The sequence below is a fragment of the Otolemur garnettii genome, unplaced genomic scaffold (genome assembly GCF_000181295.1).
Source record: "Otolemur garnettii isolate 467f Iridium unplaced genomic scaffold, OtoGar3 scaffold00037, whole genome shotgun sequence".
Taxonomy (NCBI): domain Eukaryota; kingdom Metazoa; phylum Chordata; class Mammalia; order Primates; family Galagidae; genus Otolemur; species Otolemur garnettii.
Window position 1 is genome coordinate 6,166,981 of NW_003852432.1, and position 27,866 is coordinate 6,194,846.

At 35.5% G+C, this 27,866-nt stretch overlaps 1 protein-coding gene across 3 annotated transcripts in view; it reads left to right on the forward strand.

Moving 5' to 3' along the window:
• CADPS2 (calcium dependent secretion activator 2) overlaps positions 1-27,866 on the forward strand; it is a 499,168-nt gene that overhangs the window by 317,539 nt on the left and 153,763 nt on the right. For all 3 annotated transcript variants that reach the window (XM_003789780.2, XM_023513206.1, XM_023513207.1), the window contains exons 9-11: positions 13,255-13,321; positions 24,995-25,103; positions 26,247-26,447. In XM_003789780.2, coding sequence (XP_003789828.1) covers positions 13,255-13,321; positions 24,995-25,103; positions 26,247-26,447 — 377 coding nt within the window. The remainder of the gene's footprint in view (positions 1-13,254; positions 13,322-24,994; positions 25,104-26,246; positions 26,448-27,866) is intronic.

A 27,866-nucleotide genomic window follows, 5' to 3' on the forward strand; every position in this document is an offset into this window, starting at 1 on the left:
AGAAACCCAATTAGTGGGAGTGATAACTCTGGCAGCATTTTGTGATCTTTACACCTAACTATGTATATTTTCTTCCATTTGATTGAAAGGCGCTTGTGATACTGTGAGTGTGGGGCCATTTTCAGGGGTGGGTCTAAAGCCCTGGGAGGACCTTGTCGGGGCAAAGGGTTATTGGAGTCACTGGGGTCCTGGACCTCTCTGCCTGCTCTCATAGCAGCTGTCCCATGCTTCCCTTATGTTTTGATCTTTCATATTAACTTAAATTTTAAGATAAAATTCTATTATTAAAATTATTTGAATACTTTTGATCCAAATAGGTATTAAAATATCAATTTTGTGGGAAATTCAAAAGCTATCCAAGACTTTATACTTGATATACTACAATGTTTGCTAAAGATTTACTTTGTTCAGTATGTTTTTATTGTAATTTTTCCTAATAACAAAACTAGGGGAACCATTTAGTCATTCTAACAATGTTTATGGAGTGTCTGTTGTTTAAAGGCACAGTGCTGGCAATGAGAATTAAGTGGTAGATCACAGCTTCCGAGGTGTAGACCCTCATGGAGTTTGCAGTTTTGTTCTGGAAATGGGCATGAGTCAAATAAGCCTCAAGCCATGATAGGACTGTGGAGGCCAATTATAGGTAATAAGGAGATATGAGTTAATTAGGGAGGTCAGGGAGTTCTGCTCTGAGAAAAAGATAGTGGAACTGGAAGGGGGGGTGGGAACAAATGTGAAATGTGAGATTCAAAGGCTAAGTCCATTTAAAATACATATTGGGAAGAATTGTAAGATGCATGGGACTGGAGGGCTGTATGCAAACAGTTGGAAGACCAGTGAGGACGCAGACCGCATTTGTACAGAGTACTTGGTGTCAGTGTCACCAATACAAGTGCAATGGAGTTGGCCCAGAGAGGGTTTGCAGATGTCAGTACAGAAATGTCTGCAACCAACCAACACAGCCAGAATTCCAGAGCAGAGTGTCAGATGAAGATTAATAAGAGCAAGAGCAAAGGTGGGTCCTCAGCCTGGGGTGTGGGACAGCTTAGCAAAACAGCCATCACATGTCACATAATGATGGTTTAGGTCACTGACAGACCACGTATTGGTACAGCAGTGGTCCCATGAGATTGTAATAGCTGTATGTTTGCTGTACCTTTTTTATGTTTTAATATACAAATGCTTAGCATTATGTTATAGATGTGTATAGTATTCATGGGGGTAATGTGATATTCAGGTTTGTAGCCCAAGTAGGCTATACCATACAGCCCATACCAGGGGCCTAGGCTGGGGCATCTAGGTTTGTGGGGGGGACTGTGATGTTCACACAGCAATAAAAATGCCTAACAGTGCACTTCTCAGAATGCCGTTAAGCGAGGAATGATTATATTTGAACACAAGGAAGCAGGGCAGGGACAGAGACACTGAAGCTGAGGAATAAGGTCAGAGCTGGAGAACAGCAAGGGTCTCTTACTGCTTAGTCTGGAATCAAACTCTGTGATCCTTCTTAGCTACACGCAAGATTGGTCTTACAGCATAAAATTGAAGTTGAAGTGACATGGTTTAGGTAGAACAAGGGTGTTGAGACAGGAAATTGGTGAAACATTGGAGTATGAGGAGGAATTTAAATACCTTTGTACATAAGCCACATGGAGATGTTAGTCCAAAGATGGACATAGTTTGTTTTCTAAATATCAGAGTTCTCCAAAAATGTCTTCATTAACTAAGAACAGAGAGCAGCATTACAGTAAAGGAAGACTTTCAGGAATCAATCATAATTCATAGCGATTGTGATCCAAAATTTAAAGATGACTTTCTTCTTTTCAAATAATATCTCAGCAATTTCTGATAAAAGTACGTTAGAAGTGAAGATGATAATATAATTACACCTAGGATATTAGTGAAGATTAATTAACTAATTAGGCTTAAAGACTCATTAGCAGTAATCTAGTCCAGATAATTTTCCAAAGTGTGTGCTAGGGACTCTGACTCCTACCATATATTCTAGGAAAAACATTCTGTACCTTTGGAGACGTCCATCCCCCATTCTACTCTACCTCGCCACCCTTCAGCAGCTCAATCCACGTGTCTGCCACGGACTCTTGGAAGTCCTTACATATAGAACTTGTTTAGCTTTATTTAACTCACATTTGTCTACCAAACCCACTCTGCTTCTTCATAATTCCTTATATCCAAAAATGTTCCAAGACACACAATGTGAAAAACACAAAATCCCAAACTATCTGCTCGATGATATTTTTAGAGTGTCTATGGTTTATACTATGGATATTTTATGTGCATATTTCAGTTAAAATTCTCCATTGACAGAAAAGGAAACTGAACCCAACAATGTTTGTGTTCGTTCAAGCGTACTTGGATTACCCTTTGTACATAACATTAAACCACGTGTGATCAGTGTGCTTTGCTTTGGGAAGATTGTGCCCTGAAAGACAGGGTATTTTTCAGTAGTCAATATGATACACTTTAATATATGCACAAAAGCCTCCATTAAAACTATTTTTTCTTGCCAACCCATTTGCATTATTATTTTATTTTATTTTATTTTTGAGACAATATCTCACTATGTCACCCTCGGTAGAGTGCTATGGCGTCACAGCTCATAGCAACATCAAACTTTGGGCTTAAGTGATTCTCTTGCCTCAGTCTCCCAAGTAGCTGCTACTACAGGCACCTGCCACAGCACCCAGCTATTTTGCTGTGGTTGTTGTAGTTGTTTAGCTGGCCTGGGCAGAGTTCCAACTCATTACCCTCGGTATGTGTGGCTGATGCTGTAATCACTGTGCTACAGGCACCAAGACCCATTTGCATTTTTCACCAGAGAAAAGCTTAATGGAGTATCTCAGAAAAATGTCTAGGGTTGTATAAGTGAATTATTTCCTTTTCATTGTTGACTGTCCCAAAGCCCTTTTACCCTGTGGTGCACAATGTCCTTCTCTTTGGAATGTGTCATAGCCTTACCCCAGATACATTCAGATTTTCCCAGCTTCTGTCCCCTTCATAAGGGAGGCAGTTAGAAACTTGATTCTGTAAGTTTGCCTCCTTGGGGTAGAGGAGGCTGCACAACACCCTTTGGAATTTATTTTTCCCTTTTATTCACTTCCAAGACATTTTATAGTCAGCTTGGAAATCCCACTGACTTTGAGGGAAAACCTAAAACCACACTTTTACAAAGTATGCCTTTGGAGTAGACTATGTTGAGGTAATATGTATGTTAAATAACTTAATGTAGCCTTTCCAAAGTATATACATATTTCAAAACATGTACTCAATAAATATATACATTTTTTGTCAATTTACCAAAAAAAAAACAACATTTATACAATTTTATAAATACAAGTATTGGAGAGATGATGACTTATAAAAAAATACGTATCAAGTACTTGTTCATACTAATTGAAGTATTAAAGAATGATGACCAGGGCAGCAGCTGTGGCTCAAAGGAGTAGGACTCCAGCCCCATATGCTGGAGGTGGTGGGTTCAAACCCATCCCTGGCCAAAAACTGCCAAAAAAAAAAAAAAAAGAATGATAACCAGTTATCAATAATAAATATCTTTCATTAACTTCATTGTAATGAAAGATATCTCGGTACAGTTTGATTTAGTTAGGTTATTTGGCTTATATTTATGTATTTAAAACTATTTTCCATAAAACTAATTAAAAATTATTTTTTCCTAGCTTGGTATTGCTTCTGGGCAACAGAACATTGACATTTATTTTATAGCATATCCTGTAAGAATGATCAGTTGTAAAATGCTGGTGAGAGTGCAGAGAACAGGGAACTCGTCTATACTGTTGTTGGAAATGCAACTTAGTTCAGCCATTTTGGAAAACAGCATGGAAATTTTTCAGAAAAATTAAAAATAAAACTATGGTGAGATCCAGCAATCCTGTTACTGGGTATTTATCCAAAAGAATGAAACCCAGTATATCAGAGAGATACTGTACCCTCATGTGTATAGGAGAGCTATTCTCAACAGCCATGATACAGAATCAACCTCAGTTCCCATCAGTGGGCAAATGGATAAATCAAATATGGTATATACATAATAGAATACTATTTAGTATGCAAAAGGAATGAAATCTTGTCATTTGCAGCAATGTGGATTGAACTAGAGGTCATTCTGTAAAATGAAATGAGCCAAGCCCAGCAAGACAGATACCTCATGCTTCCCCTCATGGGAGAAGTTAGAAAGAAGACCTCAAGCAGGTAGACAGTTAGCAGAGGCTGGGAAGGGTTTGAGAAAAGGGTGAAGAAAGGTTGGTTAATGGGTACAAAGATACCGTTTGGTAGAAGGAGAAAGTTCTAGTGGTAAGTGGCACAATAGGCTGACAATAGCTAACAGTCATTGATTGTATTATTTCCAAATAGATTTGAAGTGCTTTACCACAAAGAAATGGTAAATATTTGAGGTGCTGGATTTCCTAAAAAACCTGATTTTATCTTACATATTGTATGCACATATCATAATATCACATGTAACCCACGAAGTGTACAAATACTATGTATTAATAGTAAAAAAATTACTAAAAAAAAATCGTAAGTTGTAGTTCTTCACTGATGTTTTATTTGAGGAGTGGAATGAGATTTCATGGTCTTTTTATCTTGGCAGTTTGCCTCTATTCATTTTCTAGATGATGCTATGACAGCCAAATTTAAGATAGTTTTTGTACCTTACACTGCTGTACTTATTTGGTAATGGTGATGTGAGCTGAGACTGAGCTCAGATTGAACTGAGATTTCACTAGCAGGAGGCAGAACATCTCAGGAAAAGGAAGGGCGATCATTTTTACATTGGCAATTCTATAAAATGTGATACCTGAAGTAAGTGAAGAACTCTGCCTTTTATTTAGGTCTGCTGTTACAAGTCTGTTCGTATAGCACAGAAGTTTTAAGTTCTTGCTCACTAGTAGGGGGTTAGGGTCTTCTTCAGTTTTAATTTCTCTCAAAATGTTGTGTAATTTTGTTTGACGAGGATCCTTTCTGCTCATCCCACCTCTCTTGTACTCTTTCCCCTAAGAATTCAGGAACTATAAAAAACAAATGCAAAGTGTTTACTTCCGGGCTTTTTAATGCCTGGGTCACAATGTTGTCTTGAATCAGCTTCTTGTTTCATCTTTAGCTGAAGTAAAATTTAAAAATGGGGTTGGGGGTCCGTAATCTTGTGGGGTTAAGTAAGAAAAGGAATGTAGCAGCGAGGAAGATTCCCTTTGTGCCAGCTGCAGAGCCCTTGTGCGGAGGACTGCAAGTGCCTGAGGGCACTTGGTCCCTCTTGGTTTTCACTTCAGATGCAATGGCGCCCACAGATAGCCTGTATTGTTGTCAGTTAAATGGGATCATGAGTGTCTGAAAGGTGTTTGAGAATGAACCGAAAATCATTTTCACAAGTGGATGATTACTTCTGCCACATGTTAACCGAACTCCATCAGAATGGCCCAGATTTTTGAGCCCACATTAATTGCTCTTTCAACCTTGACTGAGGTTTCCCTTATGAAAGCACCTTCCAGGACTAAACTATTCTATATATTGATTTTTTTTTTCATTCGGTATTTTTCCTTGAAAAATGAAGGCTTGTTAAAGCAAAGCCTTTATCATTCAACATGTAGATTGATTGTTGCATTTCTTTGAATAACATGTAGGACTCATAAATATTCCACCGAAAAGAATAATCCTTTTTCTCAAGCACCGAATAGTTCCCATCCTCTGTATACAATTATGTTTTTTAAATATTCATTAGTGATGATTTTTCATCATAAAGTAAAACCGTGAACTCTCACAGCATGGACTCAGTGCAAATAAATTATCATATTCTCCTTTTTTATTAGAACTATATATCCCCACTCTAATTGAAACTATACTACAATACTTAGTAATGTGTTTGGAGAATTGTTGTGTGTTGAAGTATTGTTTGAACAGTCTTCAAGTTGGAAAGGTATAGACAGTGCTTTAAAAGGGTTTGGATAAATGAGTTCTGTATTTCATGTTACCATTTTCTCTTTCACATATGATATAGTGAAAGAATATTAGCTATGTCTTTACTGGTATTAGAGTAAATAGGACATAATACAGTGCAAACATTGTGTTATGAAGATAACATAATATTAATTTTCAAAGCTAATCAAAAAATGAATTCTAAAAATTTCATCAACTTTAGTGATTATATGTAATATGTATAGAAAAAACACTTTAATTTATTAGTAAAACTTGTTTTGGAGACATTTGGGCTTAAATGAAGACAAACCACAGAATATTACTTGCAAATGTCATTTTTTTAAACACTCAAAAATGTAGTGGGCAAAAGCAAGCATTTAAAATAGTTTTATTTTATAAGCATTGCAGTGCTGAGAAAAAAGGTAAATTATCTATTTCAGATTTCACAACAAAAAGCCCAGTAATTATGCTGATTTTTGTTTTGCTTGAAATTATTTTTACTAAACTTCATTCTACTTGATCTGTGGACGGACAGCCATTTTATCAGTACTAGAACAGATATTGTTAATACCCCGCGTCGTTCTCTATAGAAAAGTTTTTATTCCTGCTGTCTCAGAGCATCGTGATGCGTTTCATAAACACCATTTTTGTCCACAAAGGAAAGCTTGTGGCAGTAACGTGGCGTGTCTTCCAGCTGGCTCATTAACAGGTGACTCTCTTAGGGATCATGCAGACACCAGAGAGGTTAAATAACTTTTAATGTAGATATTGAGATACTCTAATGACCATATATAACTTTGAATGTAGAAAATAGAAAAATATACTGTTTGCCTTGTTGGTAGTGACCATTTTGTCTTAAGGATTGGCTGTTTCCTAAAAGAAAATAAAGTAAACAAATATCAATTTTTTTAAATGTTCCCTTCTCTTGACTTTTTCCCCTAACAGCATAGGAAATATGCATACGTATTCTACATATCAAATCGTATGTTAAATATACAGTCGAAAATCTGACAGCTCAGTTTCTCATATCTCTGTTATTTGGGGGTAAATAAGACCTAAGATTAGTTAGGAATCCAAAAGAACAAATGCCTAGATGAATGGAACATTGATCAGCGTATACATTTGGTTGCAATAATTTGTATTGTTCTTTGGAGCAATCGTGCTCTTCATTAGAAATAGCCCTAGAAGAGGGATTAATACTTTACCATTATTACTGTGTTTGTACTGATTTATAAAACCAAATGCTTCAAGGATTTCCTCTTACGTTGTTAAATCCGAGCTTTGCATCAGCACTGCTATTTCTTTGTTACCTAATCCTATGTAAGAAGAGAAGATTTGAAAGTTAAGCAGGCGATTTTTGTTCAAAGGGAACAACTTTTTAATACCTTGCTTAAGTTGAATGTATTGATGAAAGTAGACCCTTTTAAATAGTATCTGAGCAGTGTTATTTTTAAATAACCCAAAATGCTATAGTTACATGAGTGTTGTGATGCACTGGAAATAGTTCAACAGAAGAAGTATTATATTTAGTATAAATTAGCATTGGAAATATGTGCTTGTGAAATATGTTATCTACAAAAGAATATCTCTTTTATATTCCCATTCAGATGATGCTCGGATCAAATATAACTTTGGTTAGGGACTTTTTTCCTAGGGCTGTATGCTAATAGAGTACTAGGGTACATGGCGTGGCCATGAAAACTGCTGGTATTTGTGTTCTTCCATTCTCTAGTCATTTCTATTTGAACTAAAATAATTCAACACAGATGAGGGAGGCTAAAACGCAACAAAAAAATAGGACTGCTTTCTTTTTTAAAATCAGGTAGGAAAAAAACCTCAAAAGTGCCCAGTAGAGAAGCCTCTGTCATGCTGTGTGCTATACACTTATTTTATTGGGTAACATTATAAATTGTCACATAAAACCCAGTTAAATGTGCCTTCCCAGTTTGACTGGTATTTGGTAGGCCTGATTTACATTCCCTTAAAACTTTTTTATTTGAGTTAATCATACAATCAAGAGGAAGCTAGTAATGACTCAGCAGGTTACAGCATTTTCAGGAAGAGTTCAGCTGCAGAGCAGACCCATTAGCAGATCACAGTACACTAGCCAAGATTTTCTCTCTCCAGATGACAAACACATTTCTTGGATGAAATTCTTCCCTGCCTTATTTGGTGCAATTATATTTTACAAAGGAGTAGAATATCAGTTTGTCCAGGATGCACATGACAATAAAATGTTAAAACTATATTTTCTTAGAGATAAGTAAATAACTATCAAGGATCTGTTGAATTAAAGTGTATTCCAGATAGGTTTAGTCCTAGTGCTGTACTGTTCCCTTTATAGTATCATGCACATAATTGATGGTCATAATAACGACTCTGAGATGCTACAGGGCTCTTTCTAAATCATTCAAGATGATCAAATTGTATTTTATGACAATTTGAAGGCAGATCAATTTATTATATACAAATTCTTTAAAAATTGCTTATGGATACTCTGTATACAGAGTAATTCATTTTTCAGTAATGAAGGATACTAAGACATTACTGGTAAGTGTAATGAACAGAATCTATTTGCCTCGTAGTATACAATAAGGGATAAATATAACTTCCATGTCTGTATCTAAAATAAAAATTTTTTGGACATTAGGTATCATAAAACCAAACATTGAGCATTAAAACACACACACATACACACAGAATGGTGATTCGACAGCAATACTAAACATAAAGATGGGTTAGGAGAAAATGTAATTCGGTTTTTGCAAATTTCTAGTAAATGTATTATCTGATAGTTACCAAATATTCAAAGGATTTGGTCTTCTTTTTCCTCATCCCTTCCACACTCCAACCCTTCCAAAGGTCATAGGATCATCCATCTATAAATTCCAAAACTTGAGACTAGCCTGGAACACAGAAAAACTGATTTAGCCATGAAAGCTTATAGGATTTCTCTTCTGTTCTCAAAATAGAGATAAAACCCTTACTACTGGTGTCTAGGTATTCAAATTAGTCATACCAGAAGTACATAGTTGTAGAGTCATAATAACCTCATCCCACAAATATTTAATAATAGTAGTTTTTTCTGATATACTCTCCTACACGGTAGTAGTGATGCCAAATATTATAGCCACTTTGGAAAACAATTTGGCAGTTTCATGTAAAGTGAAATATGCACTTTCACTATGACCCAGCAATCCTACTTTGAAATATTTACCAAGGAAAAATGAAAACATATGTCTACATGTAGACTTACACAAAAATGTTTAGAGTAGTTTTGTAAGTGATATCCAAAAATGTAGAAACAACTCATGTCCACTAACTGGTGAGTGAAAACACACTGAGGCAAGTCATGCAATTAAATATATTGCTTAGCAAGAAAAAGGAATTGGACTTCTGATACTTGCAAAAACATGTATGAATCTCAGAATCATTCTACCAGGTCAAAGAAATCAAACACAAAGGCTATAGACTATGTAAGTTCTAATTGTATGACATTCTAGAAAATGAAAACCTATAAGGTCAGAAATCAAATTATTGGTCACCAGATGTCAGGATGGGATTGGTCACAAAAGGTGTGAGAGAACTTTTAGAGAAATGGAAGTGTTTTATAAGTCAGCCGTGGTAGTGGCCACATGACTCCATCAACACTGGTCAAATTGGGCGCCTAAAAGAGGTGAATTGTACTTTATGTAAACTATACCAATAAAGTTTTACTAAAACCAATAAAGAAGACATCATTAATGTAGAAATTATAAAAACACAGAAAGATATAAAGGAAAATAAAATTCCATGTTTAATCTCGGCAATAAGGTACTAACTATAAATTTGATACTTTTTTCTATTTTTTCCATAATATAATAATTTTTCCATATCATTAGTAATTATTTTTTACATCATTTTAATAGAAAGTTATTCATTCCATACCGTTTCACTCTTGTTCTTTGAGTATTTACTCTTAAACAATATTGATGAACTCTTTTTTTCCTTTCCTCTCCTTTCATCTTTAAAAGTATTTCTCATGCCAAAAATCTGCTTTTATACCAATGAGGAAGCAGCTAGAAATTGTATTTGACCCCTAATCTCAGAACTCATCCTTATGGTAAAAATAGTCAATTTGTTGGATTATTATTCAGCATGGTTATGTTTTCTGATGCGTTTTGTTCATGCCTATTATTTTGCATCAAAAGGTTGCCTGGCTAATATGAAAACTTTGAGGGAATGAACTATTCTATTTTTTTCTACATGACATTTATAATATTACTTTGTGAGCTGGTCATATTTCGTTGAATAATTTTTTCTTTTTTTCTTTGGCAATGAAATTAAGACCAGTAACTTTCTGGATGTGTTTGTTCAGTTGTCACTCCTGGATAAATGTTTGAATGAATTCTTTCTTAATGTGTTTATAGCCTAAAATACTTTAAAGCCCAACATTCAAATAATTTACCTTGATTCCAGTCCCAATTTTCTTTTTGTTTTTATAATGACGTCTATCAATGCCCCGGTCCCCCAATATAAAATTTATATATTCACCCAGCCCTCTTCTTTTGAGTTCAGAGAAACCAGACATTTTCATTCCAAATTTGTTAATCCATTATTTTCAACAGGGTTACAGGTGACATTTATTCCTTGTGCAAGACCTTGACTGTCAGCAAGACTGTCACTGAGTGACTTGTGATGCCTATCACTATTCATCTTCACTTGTGTATAAGCAAGTCTGCAAAGTGAGACACTTTGAAAGAGCGAAAAAAACAGGCTGTGGTCCCAGGCAAAGGTTATTCCAAACGCCCCTGTGGCTCCTGGACAGCTACTTGGTGCACATCCTGCTTGTGCACTTTCATAGAAGGCATCTGTCAGGTCCACAGGATCTAGTTCCTGGGGTCATTGCTGTTAACCCTGTAATAGGAGCATGGGTGTGTTCATGTCAAGAGAGGGAAATTACATAGCAAAGACCGAAAGAGAGCAGCTAGACACCTATCACTTAGAACCATGGAAGAGAAATTAGAGGTTAGAGCAAAGGTGGCGTAGAGGATTTTTAGGGGGACCTTGAGAAGAAACAGCAAGCAGGTGAGAACAAGAGCCGTCAACTTCTTGGCCAGTCATGAAATGAATTCACCTGACGTCCAGAAACACAGAGGACGGTGTTAGGGGCATCGTGAGAGCCAAGTAGAAGTTCACCGAGCACTTCAGCAAGCTCATGTGTCAGGTGAAAAACATGTAATTGATTTGGGACGTGTTTTCCAATGCAAGAAGTTTGTTTATGTTTTGGCTTTAACTCCATGTTTTCTTTTTGATTCTGAAAATTTAAAAACAGAGGAAATAAAGAAACTTAAATCTCTCATAATCTTAACCACTTGATAGGCTTATAAAATATTCTGGAATATTTATTTTTTATTACAAATTCTAAATCATTAAATATGTGTAGAGTTTTGAATCATGCTCTTTCCATGAAACTCTGTCTCAAAAAAGAAAAAAATGCATTATGTAGTGAGATACTTACTATGTTATCAATTCTGCCTAATGCAGTTTCACAGTTTAAGTTTCAGTGACAGCAAAGTATCTCTGTAAATATATCAGCATTTACTAATTAAATTCCCCACTGTTGGACATTTAAGTTGTTGTTACTACATATAATAATTATCAGCAATATAAATAACACTGTTATGTGAATCCATGGGATAAACACATCTTTATGTCATCTCTAATTATTATCTTAATAAATTGCAGAATGAAAAGGTAGGACTATTTCTACATATTGCTGTGTTATTCTACAGAAAAGCGTTCTTTTGTTACACTCTCACAAGCAGTAAGGGGGCCCATCCATTTTACCACACCTTAGTCACTATCCCATGATACTATTTTTAAAGGAGGCAAATAGTATGTTTGCTTCATTTTGCAAAAGAGAATTATTTTAATAAGAACAAAACTGAAAATTCAAGCTGAGATTTTAGCTTTAAAAATTGTGGAAGTCTATGCAAACTAAACATTTATGCACAGTGCTGAGTGACTGTTTTTTTTTTTGTGCATAAATGTTTAGATTGCAGAGCCTCTGTGCTGTTAAACCTTCACTTCAGAAAAGGGGATTGTAAAGATATTGAAAGATCTTTCTTCCCTTTTAGAATGGGGCTTCTGTTTGCTGTATTTTAAACTCATAACAATATTTTCTACTTTCATAGGATGTTTGTGTCTAGTTTTACGGCATGATTATGAAATAGCTCTCTGCAACAAGTTCACTAAATTAATGAATTGATTAATTTCTGCTTTTTTCTGGTACTTCAGTACATCTTCAGTAAGGACAGTATTCTCAAATGACTGACTACTTCAAACAGTTCAGTTTTGTTTATTCAGGTCACTAAAAACTTAAACTGAAGCCAGGGTTGAAACTATGTTAAACTACACATTGTCATCTTCATTATTGTCTGAATTTCATAGCTAAAAAATTTGCAGTGAGGTACAAATGTTGGAGGTAGCAGAGAACTTAGAAATCAGCAAGTCGTGGCAGGCACCTGTACCACAGTGGTTATGGCATCAGCCACATACACCGAGGCTGGAGGATTCGAACCCCAGCCCCGGCCAGCTAAACAACAATGACAACTGCAGCAAAAAATTAGCCAGGCATTGTGCTCGGTGCCTGTAGTCCCAGCTACTTGGGAGGCTGAGCAAGAGAATTACTTAAGCTCAAGAATTTGAGGTTGCTGTGAGCTGTGACACCACTGCACTCTACCAAGGGGTGACATAGTGAGAATCTGTCTCAAAAAAAAGGAAAAGAAAAAAATAATAAATCAGCAAGTCCATCCTTTCATTTAACAGGCAAGGAAATGGAAACTGGGATTGGTACAGGCACATTTTGTGGTCACCCAGCTGGACAGTGACCCTTAACCCAGAGTTCTTGACTGTACGACCAGCTCCTTCTCAGGTCACACAGCTGTGGTCATCTGAGAGCTGAAGCATTTAGAACCATGTCCTCAATTCACATCCTTTTGTTTCTCCTTAGAAGCATGGGCAAGAATAAAATTCCGACTGCTTCTTTGATTATCCTTTCTAAACTCCTACTTCGCTCAATTTATGGTAAAGACTGACAAATTGATAAGCCACATAAATCAATTTCCTTTCAAGAACCTAGAATAAGCTCAGTCATTTTGTAACACAGAAACTGCATGTTGTCTCAGATTCCAAATGAGCTCAACATTGCCTTTAGCAGGCTGGTCTCAAGAATAAATACCTATAGAAGAAACAGGATTCCTCCGAGCCACAACATCATTCATGTAAAATGTTCTTTTGCTTGTTTGTTTTTCTTACCAGGTATCTGTATGCCCTTGGACAGAAGGTTTGGAAAAGATGGAAAAAACGCTACTTTGTTCTTGTTCAGGTGAGTGATTTTTTTTTCCTATTACATAGTCACTCTCAGAAAAGAAAAACTTGTCTATGAGTTTTATCTATCAATATTTACTATTTTAGAAGTGAAAACTGGAAAATTTTTAAAAATATTTCTTTTAAAGTAAAAGTAAATTTATTACATACTAATACAGATGACATTTTTATATAAAATAACTATTTTCCAAGCCAAACGATTTTGTGAAAGGTGGCATTGTTTCATGCTTTTACACATCTTTTTCCTGTCTGGATACAGACTATAACTGTATTCTTGTATCAGCTTCTGCATTAATTTGCTGTATTATCAGATAAAATGTAGCTTCTGGAAAACTCCACTGTACACTCATGGGAGAGTAAATTTTCAAAAGCAAATAACTTCTGACTATTGTTATAAAATAGTGTTGACCTTGCAGACTCTTTGAAAGAATCTTGACGATATCTGAGATTGCAGGACTGTACCTTGAGAACCATTGCACCATTCTGATATTGTATAGATAAACCATAATACATGTAATCACTCATTTTAATATATGCATTATATCTGTACTAAATGGCATATTTAATGTAAATATGCTGCCATTTAATAAAAATAGGCCATATTTAATAAAATTTTTGCCATATACTTTTGGTCTATTAATACAAATAAGCCAACAAATCACTTCATCACCTGAATGCACTTTTACATCACCTTGACTAGCATGTATATTTGTTTATGATTGACTTCTGAACATAAACAGATTTGGCCAATATTTTTTGGTAAATTAATAACCTTTGCTCATAGAATATGCTCATTAAGTCCAATTTACATTAAGGAGTAAGTTTCAAAGTAAGAATTATTCCATTGCATTATAAATCCAAGCTATTTTATTCCCAGTGGAAACAGATGAAAAGAGAACAACCCTTGGAATTCTTAACATAAAGCAGTCTAAAATTTCAGTGATTTCTATCACACATCTAAGCAAGCTTAACTGGGCTACATCAGAACAACATGGTGAAATGCCAAGGAAGGAAAATTATCATTTGCTGTCTTCCAGAAATACGTATAGCCATCCATCAATTGCTGGATAAAATTACTTTATTGATGTCCCTGATAGCATGGTAACTTCATGAAAAGTGTGAAATTCAGTCAAAAGTAGTGTTATCTACATGGCAAACAGCCAGTGTGTTGTTTTCCTGCCGAAAAGGTAACCACATGTTATTAGGACTAATGTTTGGACTAATTTAAAAGAAACACACACTTTTCTCTCAATTGTTTGATATGGAACCCAAGCATTTGTTAGAGTGGAAGTCACTTGTTTAGAGTTCTGTGTGATCTGTCCTCTAAAACAAACACCCTCAAAGTCATCTTCAATAATTTCTAGATTTAATTTCTTTACATTGGTGTCAACATTTAAATGCATTTGCTAAGCAATATGAGTGTAGATTTTCAACATTTAAATTTTAATCATATCTTATAAACTGTCTTATCCATATCTAATTTGACAAATTTTTATTAGTGACTTTTCTTTATCAAATTTTTCTAAACCAGTCAACTGATCTTCATAGAAATAGCAGCTTATTTTCCAATTATATTTTATGCATTTATGTAGAATCTCATTTATTCCATAATTTCAGCAGTGAAGTTATTGGCATAAGCTAGTTTGGAAACAAACCCAGAGGACGTAGAGTTTAACTGGTAGAAACATACCAGTATAGGAACTCAGTACCCACAAATGTTCAACATGTCATTCACATTAATCACTATGTTTTAAAGAGTGTTTGTCTTGAGACCTGATTAAATGACAGTAGGCTAAAACAAATCTTAATGTATTAATAGTTTTCATATGAAAATTGAATTTGGATTTATTCTACCTATCATCTTAAAATTTGAAGGCATATTTAAGCATTATAAATGTATATACACATATGTATATCACACACAGGCACTCACACAGAGAATCCCATGCCTGGATGTATTGAGATATACATGCAATACTCTGACAACTTTTTGAAGTTTTAAACACAATTGAATCTTCCACTCAATTCCGCAGTAATGAAAAGACAAATTGAAGGCACATACTTCAAAATCAGAATGGATACATATGGAGATTCAGTGAGACTGACCCATTGAGAGGAACTAGGTAGTTTCTATTAGTATTTTTAAAGACAGCTCTTATTCCATCTGCACACAGCTTGTAGGTCCATACCTGCAGGCTACATTATTGAAAGGTGAAGGAATCGTTTTCTTAGGGAGGACAGTAAGACCCCTGCTGTGTCTCTGCTGCTGCTATCAGCAGAATGGTGCTCTGGTGATAATGTGAATCTCATCACCACGTGAGAGTGTATATTATATGAGTGATATAGCTGGAGATCCAGCCATCAGCTCAAGAATTTGTGCTCATAAAAATTGATTGAGAGTCAGGTTTGGCCAGCTGCAAAGTCGTACAGAGTGAACACTTGTGGAGCCACTGAGGGGAAAAGATTTTCAAAGACGCTCATGTAAATATTTAAATTGTAACTGAAAAATGGGAAAATAAATTATTTACTAATATTGAGTGCTTAATTAGCATCTAAATATTTGTGGATATTATTTATTTAGCCTCTAAGTAAAATTTGCTTTTGTCCTTGTTTAGATTCTGATGTTGATATGGTTATAGCAATAGATACATGTAGATTTTATGGCTGTCTGAGAGGCTGTCTTTTTATAATGAAGGTAAATTTTGTTTCAAACCAAATGGAAAGGACAGTAATTTTGAAGAATATCCTTGAAATCTTACCAAAATTAAACATATATGTATATATACACGCACATATATGTACATATATATTTTGTTTTTCTTGTGATTGTTCCATGTTTTGGTGTTAAATTTGAAGAATATTATGATACTTATGACATTTTATTATAGCCCTTTATAATAAACTCATTTAATAGCTTTAAAACTGTGATTTAACCAAACTGAGTTATTTGTTATTCCATAACCTGTTAATGTCCGTTCAAATCACTGTAAGTCCTGGGCATCGCATAATATGCGGTAAATCCAAAAATTCCTGGAGTACTTACCTAGTGTATTAACATACTTATTGTTATACTTAATATTTATTAAGAAATTACCTTAAGGAAAGCATTTGTGTAAAGTACTTACAATACTTTATTTACTCCTCAGAATAAGCCTGTATCATTTTATCCTCATGGTAGAGATAAGAAAATTGGTGCACAGAGGGACTGTAGAATTTAGGACTGCGTAGTTTCGTGTGTGGTAGAGTCAAGCAAATCCATTACTGTCAAACGGTAGAGACTAAGCTCTTATTTCTCCTCTGCCATCCTGTTGGATTAATTTGATGCACACAACTACACTTGATCTGAAGACAAACAGATATATGAATAATCACTCTGGATCATTAGTTTCATGAGGTACAAAAGAGTGTTACCACATTAAAGAAATGGCCAGGGGCGATGGTAGAAAGAGTCTGCGCTCAGGAAGACCACTTCCTGTGTGGCCTCCCTGGAACTAAAGTAGACATCTATGTTGTTTTGGCCCCGTATCAAAGTGTTCCCTACTTGTTGTCAATGTGTCAGCATCGTGACTTGAAGTTGCTGCAAACAACAGCAGGCTATCAAGACATAATGTTAATTACATATCAGCTGAGTTGGCACAGGCTGTAAACAGTCAGCCACGCCACCGAGTGATCCATACACGCTGCACACGTGCAAGATGCACTCCTAGTAAGATGCCATCAGGATCTGCTTTACATATGAAGTGGCTTCCCCAGCCTGTGGACTTCTGAAGTATTCCCTACACGTGGGACCCACTGCAGCAGGCCCCTCTCCCTGCCGCCTGAGGGACCTGGAGTTCAGTTGCGTGGTTGAGGTTTTGTCTAGGACATCAACTGCTGTTTGCTTGTGGCAAAAAGGCAATGTGAACTGAGGGACTACACCACTTAAGAAAGTCAAAGGATGGAAGCTTTACATTTTAAAGTAGTTTAAAATTTACCAACCCAGGGCATGCTCAGTGTAGGATGAAATCAAACTAGGCAGTTTTTACAGTTGCAAAAAAAGGACCACCTCAAAATTATTACTACCATCTCTGCCACTTTTTTCTATTCTCCTTCTCAAAAGTAGCCAAGCAGCCATTGCTGAGTGGTAGTGTCAACTTCTAAACTTGAATCGTTATATTACGTACACATGTCCATCCATCCTAATGGAGTCTTTCCACATATTTTTGTTCTGTGAATTGCTTTGTTCCCCTTATAAAAATATATATCAAAGAGAAGTTGCCATGTTAACATATAAAAACTTACTTTATTATTTTAAGAAAATGATTGGATTTCATAGTGATTAGATTAACATAATTGATGTAGTGGTTCCCCAAGTTTGGACATTGAATTTTTTTAAATCAGTAAACAATGCCTCCATCAATATATATATAATTCTTAGATATTAATATTCATATATATGTGAGCATATTCCCATAAAAATAAAATTGCCAAGCACAGATATTTGAAATATTAGGAAGAGTATAATAGCTCTGGATTTAAATGACTCATGTATATTTAAATATCCATCAAAACTTTGGCTTGCTTTTTTTTTAATTTAAATCACCCCTTTATAGTTAATAAATACTCATTATATGTTCATTGTGTGCTATTTTATCTTACTTTTTTATTTATCTTTTCTCTTTTTTAAATTTTTAATTTATTTATCTTTTTAAAATATATATCTGGCTTGGCACCCGTAGCTCAGTGAGTAGGGCACCAGCCACATACACAGAGGCTGGCAAGTTGGAGCCCAGCCCGGGCCCACTAAACAACAATGACAACTGCAACAAAAAACTAGCTGGGCATTGTGGGAGGCACCTATAGTCCCAGCTGAGGCTGAGGCAAGAGAATCATTTAAGCCCAAGTGTTAGATGTTGCTATGAGCTGTGACACCATAGCACTGTCTCAGAAAAATAAAATAAATTAAATTAAATTAAATGTACATCTTTAATATGAAGTAAAATTGAAAAATTTTTTTGTTTGTTGGGTTAATTTGGACCAAAATGTCAGGAGAAAATAATTTTTTATTTTAGGTTTCATTTTAAGATAAATATTGTTTTCATGGCAAAATAAAAGATGGGAATGGCCATATTAATTTATATGATCTGCCTTTGTATTTATAAATATTAATGCATTCTCTAAAACAGTTCTAAAAGTGGATACATGTTAAAATGGGCATTTACCCATATTAAATACGATAAGAGCTAAAATTCTAAAAGGAGACAGAGAAATTGAAGTAAAAATAGGGCCAGCATTAGTAAGGAGAATCTTCTATGGGTAGGGCAGTGACCCCAACTTGAACATTCCTCTCTTGTAATTATACCTTGCGTTCCTGTAAAAAAATATTGTTGGCCTGGCATGATGGCTCATGCCTGTGATTCCAGTGCTTTGGGAGCTGAGATGGGAGAATGACTTGAGGCCAGGAGTTTGAGACCAGCTTGGGCAGCGTAGTGAGATAGACGTCAGCAATACAAAAAATATTAAAAAATTACTGGGCCTGGTGGTGCACACCAGACACAGAGTCTCGAGACGCTCAGGTGGGAGGATTGCTGGAGCCCAGGAGTTCAAGGCTGCAGTAAGGTAAAATCATGTCACTTCACTGCTCCTGGATAACACAGTGAGACCTTATGTCTGAGAAAAAAAAATTGGAGGGGGAGTTATTTTCTTGTTCAAATTACAGGACAATGTCTTATTTTATTTGTTTTATAGCTTATAGCTACATGAAAGAGCAGAGGACCTATGAATGAGGATTGTACATTACTGAGACTAAATTAAACTTTGGCAAACTTAATATTTTCTAAAAAATTTTTTGTAAGACTCCATTTCAAAATGCTGTGAATTTCTGTTTATCTTTGTGTGTATTTATGTGTTCTTACGCATATATCTTTATATGTGTGTATATATTATATACACTTGTATATAAAATGTTTAACACAAATGGTCTACATAGCAGAAACTCAGTAAATACTTATTAAATAAATATCTTTAATTTAGGTTCCATCTCAAACCTCTGTATGGAACATAAAATTGACTTATATTTGAACATAACAAAACCTAGGTGTTATCTTTGATCTCTCTTTTCTCATTAATCCCATGTGAATCAGAAAATAATGTTATTTCATGTCCCAAACAGTATTCTGTTTACATCTCCTCTGCTGCCATACCAGTCGATACACCATTTTCACACGGACTCCTACAGTATAGCAACTTAGCTGTTCTCTCTGATTCCACTTCTACAATTCCCCTTACAAACTATGCTTTATATAGGAGAATAATCTATTTGAAATATAAGTCCCATTTTGACATGCTTAAGTCTTTCCCATAACCTCTCTCTGCACTTAGAATATCCTGTCACTGTGATCTAGAAAGACATATTCTTTTACATATTCTTACCATAAACTTCCTTTTTCTTTAATCCTTCCCTGTCATTGCGCAATATCTTGACTTCTGACATTCTGTCCCCAGATAAATTCCAGTGCCCAGAACAGGAATTTAGCACCTTCAATTCAACAGCCCTTGTCCCACAAAAGTGCCTCAGAAAAATATATAGTGTGGGTTTCTTTTTTAAGTGTGACTTCTATGCAAATATGGTTAAGTCCCTTTTTTCCATCCAGATTGTTAGGCTAACCCTAATCTTATCTATAAAAATTCTGAACGTCCTACGGCTTTGATTTTCCCCGTGGCTGGCTCATTCTACCTACCAATTCAAGTATCAGATAGGCACAAATGTACCTTTTCTACCCGCTCAATTTAAAATACCTCTCAACTCAGTCCCTTTCACATTATTTTGTTTCATATTTTTCAAAGCATTTATCTCCTTTTGGAATTATCTTTTTTTATTTGTACATTTAATTAATTTCTTTACCCGTTTTGGAATGTATGCTCCATGAAAATAGGGACTTTATCCTTTAGTTTACTGATCTATGGAACTTTAAACACTATCTGGTACATAAGTAGAAGCTATTTCTTAAATAAATGAATATATGCAAATCACTGTTAACCTAGTTATAAAAAAGACTGCCCTTCTTTTCTCTAATTTGTACACTGATTGCTGGATCCTTTTATACCACTTGGTTATATATTTATATATTTCCCCCTCAAGTCTATCAGGAGCTTGAGCATACATTCATTTCTTTCTTGATTAAGCTCTGGGATATATATATGTATAACTTTAGCAGCACCTTTGGCCTCTGCCAAGAACGTTTCCAGCTAAGGATTTTGAAAGCTTTAATCTTTACTGAAATTAGACGGTAGCAGTTGCTAAGCTGCCAGCTGTTAACGTGATCCCTGCAGTAGGAATGTCACATACAAACTTGAATGCTGTAGTCTCTAAAATCTGATCGTTGGCACTTACATGTGCTAGGACACAAACAGGTGTTGAACAGGTTGGCAGTTGAGAACGGAATGGGAGGTTTTCTGTACCAGATGCAGGTACCTCGTGGTACCACAGCAACTTAAAGTGAAGGTGCCCTGTCAAAAGTAGTGACTCTGAAACCGGGTTTAATGCTCTCTGCAGATTTAAGTCTGTTTATATCCCCCAATTCCCAACAAATCCATTCTTTGTGTAGTTATTAACAGTGGATTGGGTTAAAGATATTGAATGTTTATCACTGCTGCTCTTCCATTGAAGGGATTTTCAATTTCCGCAGAGTGAATTATATAAGCTTTGTTCAGCAATACGCAAGTAAGATTGTCAGTGCAGACAAATACTAGATTAGGTCAGACCACTGGTTTTTCTCTAACTCCCTGGTGTGTGGTGCTGGGGCCGAGTGAAGGCTCAAACACCGTCTCTAACTAACCCGGAGCACAGGGAGCAGGGTGACCCTCTGGAGTCTCTAGGTAATCTTTCAGCAGCATATTTTAACTATTAGCCCTAACTGATACTGACAGTTCTTTCAGGGAACAGCCTCCCCGGATTCCCCTTGATATGGAAGGATTCACCTGAATTTACACTGTGTATTTGATGTACATCTGGCCTTGGGAATATAATTAAATATGACCCTGCGAAAGGGATGGGTGGAAGTGAGAGCTGTTGGGGGTACTAGAGGACACAAAAGAAGTATGAAATATGCCTCATTTTATGGAAATAGAACCTCCATTCAGTGAGTCAAAGGATCGCATCAATAGTTTGGTTCTTCTGAAGCCAATGTGTTCCAAAAGCCAAATTCCACTTTTTTTTTGAGTTGTCTGATGGGTCAGATTTCCTAATTTTCAGTGACAGCTTTGTTAGTTGTTGGTATTTTGTTACTCTTCCATCTGTACTCCTTGTTATAATTCTAGGAACAATGATCTATGACAGATTTTGGGTCTGTTGGTTGGTTTTGAGATATTAAAATAAGCAATATTAAAAGAAGTACAAACTAAAACAAGTGTCTTCACACTTTATCATTTAAATGACCATTCCTTTAGAAATGGGATGATTCCTGTAAAGCTAGAGATCCTTGTGTTTATTTTATAGTTTTATAGTTCCCTTAAAGACTCTTTAAATTGGCACTTAAAATTTTACATATTAATCATGTTAAAAAATAAATGTATCATTCCAAGCCAGCTAGAAATACATCAAACAACTAAAACAGTATCTCAAGTTATATAAAGAAAAAAGCAGTATTGTAAGCATTTTACATTACATGACTTTTGACAGATAATTTTTAGAGCTAGGTTTTAAATGGCAAGTAAATTTTTTAGCATTTTAGGTAGCTTAAACATATCAAGTCTGGATTTTTGACACGTGACCACTTGACTACATTAATCATTTATGTAAAAAGCTTTACAGAATAATCAGTATTTTTTTGTTTTTAAGACAACATTAATCTTTAAAAGATATATTACAACCAATATTCAGGATAAAGTTCATTAGAAATAGGTAAATGTACCTAAAACTACATTTAGATAATTCACCACTTTATCCTCTCTTTCTCAATTTCTTATTCAATTGTGTATTCATTCACCAAAGTCTTCAACACACTCACTATGTTCTTGCATTAAAATATGAAAAGAAACAGCCCATGGGAGTGGGAAGAAAGAAAGAGAAGAGGGTGAGCCAAATCAGACCAGGAGACAGAGCGCTGAGACACAGAGTCCATGGTCCCATGTCAGCCTAGGGTTCAAAGAGCAGATGAGTCCCCAGGTCAGCTGGGTACCTGCACTGTGTCATGGTAACAAACTGCATCTGAACTCAAAATGACTCTCATAAGACACAAAGAGAATAAAGTGAGGGAAGGATAGTGGTTTCCTGGCGACTGGATTAGATTCATATGGAGACTACTGCATAGCAGGCAAGCATTTTGCTAGGTGCTCTGCATCGATCTCTCATTCTCTCGAAAGAATTAGGTGTGTTAGGTGTATTGTTGTTGTTAATGTATTTAAAAAATCAATGACCTATATGAGGATTAACCTGATTTGCCTAAGGTCTTGACAAAAGATGTGTCTTTTCATCCCTTTTTATGGCTGAACAGCATTTCACGCTATCTTGGGGGAAGTTATAAGACCCTGACCCAAACTGGGTTAATGAAACTTTCTCCCCTTAGCCACAATATTTGGTCCAAATATGGCCTTAAGACCCAAGCGGAGATGATCAGGGCGGTGTCTTTAAAGACTTAGGCAGCTATGGTGCTAGCCAAGTGAGCTTCCAGCAGAAGAAAATAAAGCCTGTTGTGAAAGAGAAGAATTGAGGCGCAGAGCAGATTGTGGCAGTATTGTCACCGTCCAAAACTGACTCCACTCTGGCACTTCCTGTGGGTTTGGTTATGTGGAAAGTAAATTCTCAACATTTATTGAGATTTTTTTTTATCTTGGTGAAAGATCTTGAAATAAATATGCTTGAAAATGTGGTCCCATAATTATGTAAGTTTGGGACTACTCCTAATCTCATTTTAGAGATTTATAATCTGTGTTAGCATATTAAAGGCCGTGTGAAATCCTGAAGTAAAAGATTAGTTTATCTTTATTTAACCTAGTGACTCCAAACTTGGCAACATGAATACTTATATACAGTGCTCTGTTAATATCCCATACAAATCAGGAAATGCTGGACCATGGGCAGGGAAGACCAACACATGTAACATGCTTTGATCCTGGGGCTAGGTTTTGAAAATGTATTAGTAAATTATATTATTTTATTTATTTTTTTATTAAATCATAGCAGTGTACATTAATACTATCATGGATTACAGTGTACTACTTCTGTATACAATTTGAAATACTTTCATCTAACTGGTTACATAGCCTTCATGTCTTTTTCTTAGTTATTGTGTTAAGACATTTATATTCTACAATTAGAGAGATTCACATGTACCCTTATGGGATGGACCATAGGCGTGATCCCACCAATCACCCTCCCTCCACCCATCCACCTACCTCCCCTCCCCTCCCTCTCCCCTCTCTCCATATTCCTGGGCTAAAATTGGGTTGCAGCTTTCTTATGAAAGCTATAAATTAGTTTCATAGTAGGGCTGAGTACATTGGATATTTTTTCTTCCATTCTTGGGATACTTTGCTAAGATGAATATGTTCCAGCTCCATCCATGTAAACATGAAGGAGGTAAAGTCTCCATCTTTCTTAATGGCTGCATAGTATTCCATGGTGTACATATACCACAATTTATTGATCCATTCATGGATCAATGGGCTCTCGGGCTTCTTCCATGACCTAGCAATTATGAATTGGGCTGCAATGAACATTCTGATACAAATATCTTTATTATAGTGTGATTTTTGGTCTTCTGGATATATACCTAATGGAGGAATTATAGGATCAAATGGAAGGTCTATTTTTAGTTCTTTAAGTGTTCTCCAGATAACTTTCCAAAAGGAACATATTGGTTTGCAATCCCACCGGCAGTGTAGAAGTGTTTCCTTTTCTCCACATCCACACCAGCATCTCTGGTTTTGGGATTTTGTGATATTGGCTAATCACACTGGTGTTAGATGATATCTCAAAGTAGTTTTGATTTGCATTTCTCTGAAGATTAAGGATGGTGAGCATTTTTTCATATGTTTGTAGGCCACACGCCTGTCTTCTTCAGAGAAGTTTCTCTTCAAGTCCCTTGCCCACCCTGAAAGGGGAGCTCTTGTTCTCTGCTTGCCAATATGTTTGAGTTCTCTGTGGATTCTCGTTATTAAACCTTTGTTGGGGACATAACCAGCAAATATCTTCTCCCATTGTAAGGGCTGTCTACTTGCTTTACTTACTGTGCTTTTGGCTGTGCAGAAGTTTTTTAATTTGATGAGTTCCCAGTAGTGTATTTTTGATGTTGCTTCAATTGCTTGGGGGTCCTCTTCATTAAATTTTCACCAAGGCTGATTTCTTCAAGTGTTTTCCCTATACTTTCTTCTAGTATTTTTATAGTTTCATGTCTTAAGTTTAAATCCAGTGAGAGTCTATCTTAGTTAGTGGTGAGAGGTGTGGATCCAGTTTCAGTCTTCTGCAGGTCGCCAGCCAGTTCGCCCAGCACCATTTGTTAAATAGGGAATCTTTTCCCCACTTGATGTTTTTAATTGGCTTGTCAAAGATCATATAACAGTAAGTAACTGGGTTCATCTCTTGGTTCTATGTTTTATTTTTATTTGAACAAAGCATCTTCTGAGAAAGATAAAATTAAAAATTATACTTTATAATTGTATTACCAACCAGCAAACTTTTTTCCTTGATCAGGTTAGCCAGTATACCTTTGCTATGTGCAGTTATAGAGAAAAAAAGTCCGAACCACAAGAATTAATGCAGCTTGAAGGATACACTGTGGACTATACAGATCCCCACCCAGGTAATTCTAAATCAAATTACTTTTCCTGCCATGCATGTGTTCATGAAATTCTTACAAATATTCTGTCTGTTCTACATGTCAAACTCCACACAATTAGTAGGGTACATACTATGTGTTTCACTTCGTAGAGGGATATGACTTTAGCAGATTCAAATTATGTCTTTTTTTTTTTTTTTATTAAGAGGAAGGGCTTTATTCATCAGCCAGGAGCTTACGGCTTAGATTTCCAAATGGCCGCGCTCCCAAATTATGTCTTTTTGAGGGTTTTTATTTTTAGCCATAATTCATCATCTTTGTTATTTTAGTACAAGGATGAAGTCTATAAATGTTACTGTAATACAACAGTTATATGAGAAATTAATAGCACTTACATAAACTTCTTCACTACAGAGCTGGAAAGCCAAAATTACAACAGAAAAAGAAAAAAGTGGAAAATTCGTTATTATATATTCTACTAACTCTTCCCCATGACACCTTTTTATACTTTTTTCTCTCTCCATAAATAATAGGAGTGGAATTAGGTACCTGATATCTAAGAATAGTGAGTAAATGAATCAACATATGAATATTAGTGACATTAATGTAGCAATATTCAAATCTGTACATATTAATAACTTACAGATTAAAAATTAAGGAATAGAGACTAAGAAATAGAAATCTGTGACCATATTCACTAATCAGTCATATGGAAATGCAAAATATTATCTTCTCCGTGAAAGAATTTTACCAAAGATAAAAATACCGTATGATATAAAGTACCATTTATGCTTTACCTATATATATTTTCTGCTATACTCCTCTATTTTTCCTGGAATAGTAAATGTATGAACAGATGAAACGTCCTTGTCTGGCATGAAGTATCGGATTTTGCTCTACGCTTTGCTGGCATGTGTTGCAGGACGCTACCATGCCAGGGACTGTTTCTCTCAGATGCTTTGATTTCCAAAGTGACAGGCACGTTTAAACCTTTTTATTATTTTTTCCCTTCAAATCTTGGATTTTGGGTTTGATCTTCAACTAAAAATCCTTGGAAGCATTGAGCTGCTAGTATCAAATTCATTCTTTTCCATGAGGCCCGTTCGTGAATAAGACTGAAACCTACCAGCCCAAAGCATGTTTAATGATGTTTTTCTCCCTCCACAGGTCTCCAGGGTGGTCACATGTTCTTCAATGCTGTTAAAGAAGGAGATACGGTAATATTTGCCAGTGATGATGAACAAGACAGAATATTATGGGTTCAAGCCATGTATAGAGCCACAGGTCAATCATATAAACCGATTCCTGCAATTCCGACTCAGAAGCTGAACCCTAAAGGAGGAAGTCTCCAGGCGGATGCTCAGCTTTGTAAGTTTTGTTAAAAAATAATTAGATTATCAATTAATAACCCTAATAGGATATAAAATTGCCTGAGGCAAATTTGTTCACTATTATAGTTTACATCATTAACTGATTCCTAATTAAATAAAAATAGTTCATTATTAATAGTCAGAGAATCAGTTATCTAATTTCACACAAATCTGGAATAAATGGTTCATGTGGTTGCCAGACATTGGTATATTTCTTATGTCCCAAGAGCACATAAGACAGTTCACTAAAACTTCTCAAGGGAAAGTTTATTTTCGTTTACTATACTTTTCACTTAGGTGTCCTGTAGAAATAGGAAAAGGATGGCAAAATAAAATTTGCATGGATAAGATTCCAGAATATCAAAATGATGGACCATCACTTTTTGAGCTATTCTTCTTTTTGCAGTTTTTGGCTGGGGCTGCCTTTGAACCCACCACGTCCAGCATATGGGGCCGGCACCCTACTCCTTGAGCCACAGGCACCACCCTGAGCTGTTCTTAACCTACAAGAACAATAGAGCTATTTTTCTGTTGAGGCGTGATAAAAAAGAATAAATTATAAAGCCAACTTTATTTTCCCAAATGTCTAAAAAAATGTCATTTTTGAATGCTGATTTAAGTCATCTAGAGCTATTTTTTCATTTTGATTTACTGATGATTCAAACATAGCTATAATAAGCACTAAACCAAATGTTTTAACTCATTATGCTCCTTTAGAAAACTTCTCTGGTTTCACCTGCAACTGTTTGTCTTTAAGCTGAAATTGTGGCTTTTTATTCTCCAGTTCTTCTCCAAGGGAGGAGCATCTTGACATGCATTATTTTCTTCTTCTGCTTTCATCCTTCAAATAACTACTCTGTCTTTCTTTTAGACACCCTCCAGTATCACATCTGGTCACTGGCATCTTAAACAAAAAAGCACTTAAGCCCAAATAATTAAAGGTGGAATAAAAGGGTTTTTTTCCTTTATGTTATTTCAGAAACCACAGACCATATTCATAAGTTATCTTAATTGATTAGGGGCACATTTTTAAAATTATAATGAAAACTATTTTGGAATATTGTGTATTGAAAATTGACTTGAAAACATCTTATTTATTCCCATTTAAAATTAGATGTATTGTCATCTTCAAAAGTAAATTTTAAAAAGAGCATATTGTGGTATATGTTTCCACTTTATTTAAAATTTTAACTCTCTTCCTCTTACTCCTGGTAATGCACATTGAATATGGCACAGCAGATAAGAATTTTCATCAGAACCAAGGTTTTAAGAAGTATAACTTCATTTCTCTGCAGTCAAACAGAGTTTAAATTCTTATTTCTAGTGTTGCCAAAAAAATTAAACTTAATCATTTCAGAGTAACTTAGTGACAGATTTAAAGTCAATCAATTCTACATTCTTCCTCTCCCTCTTCTCC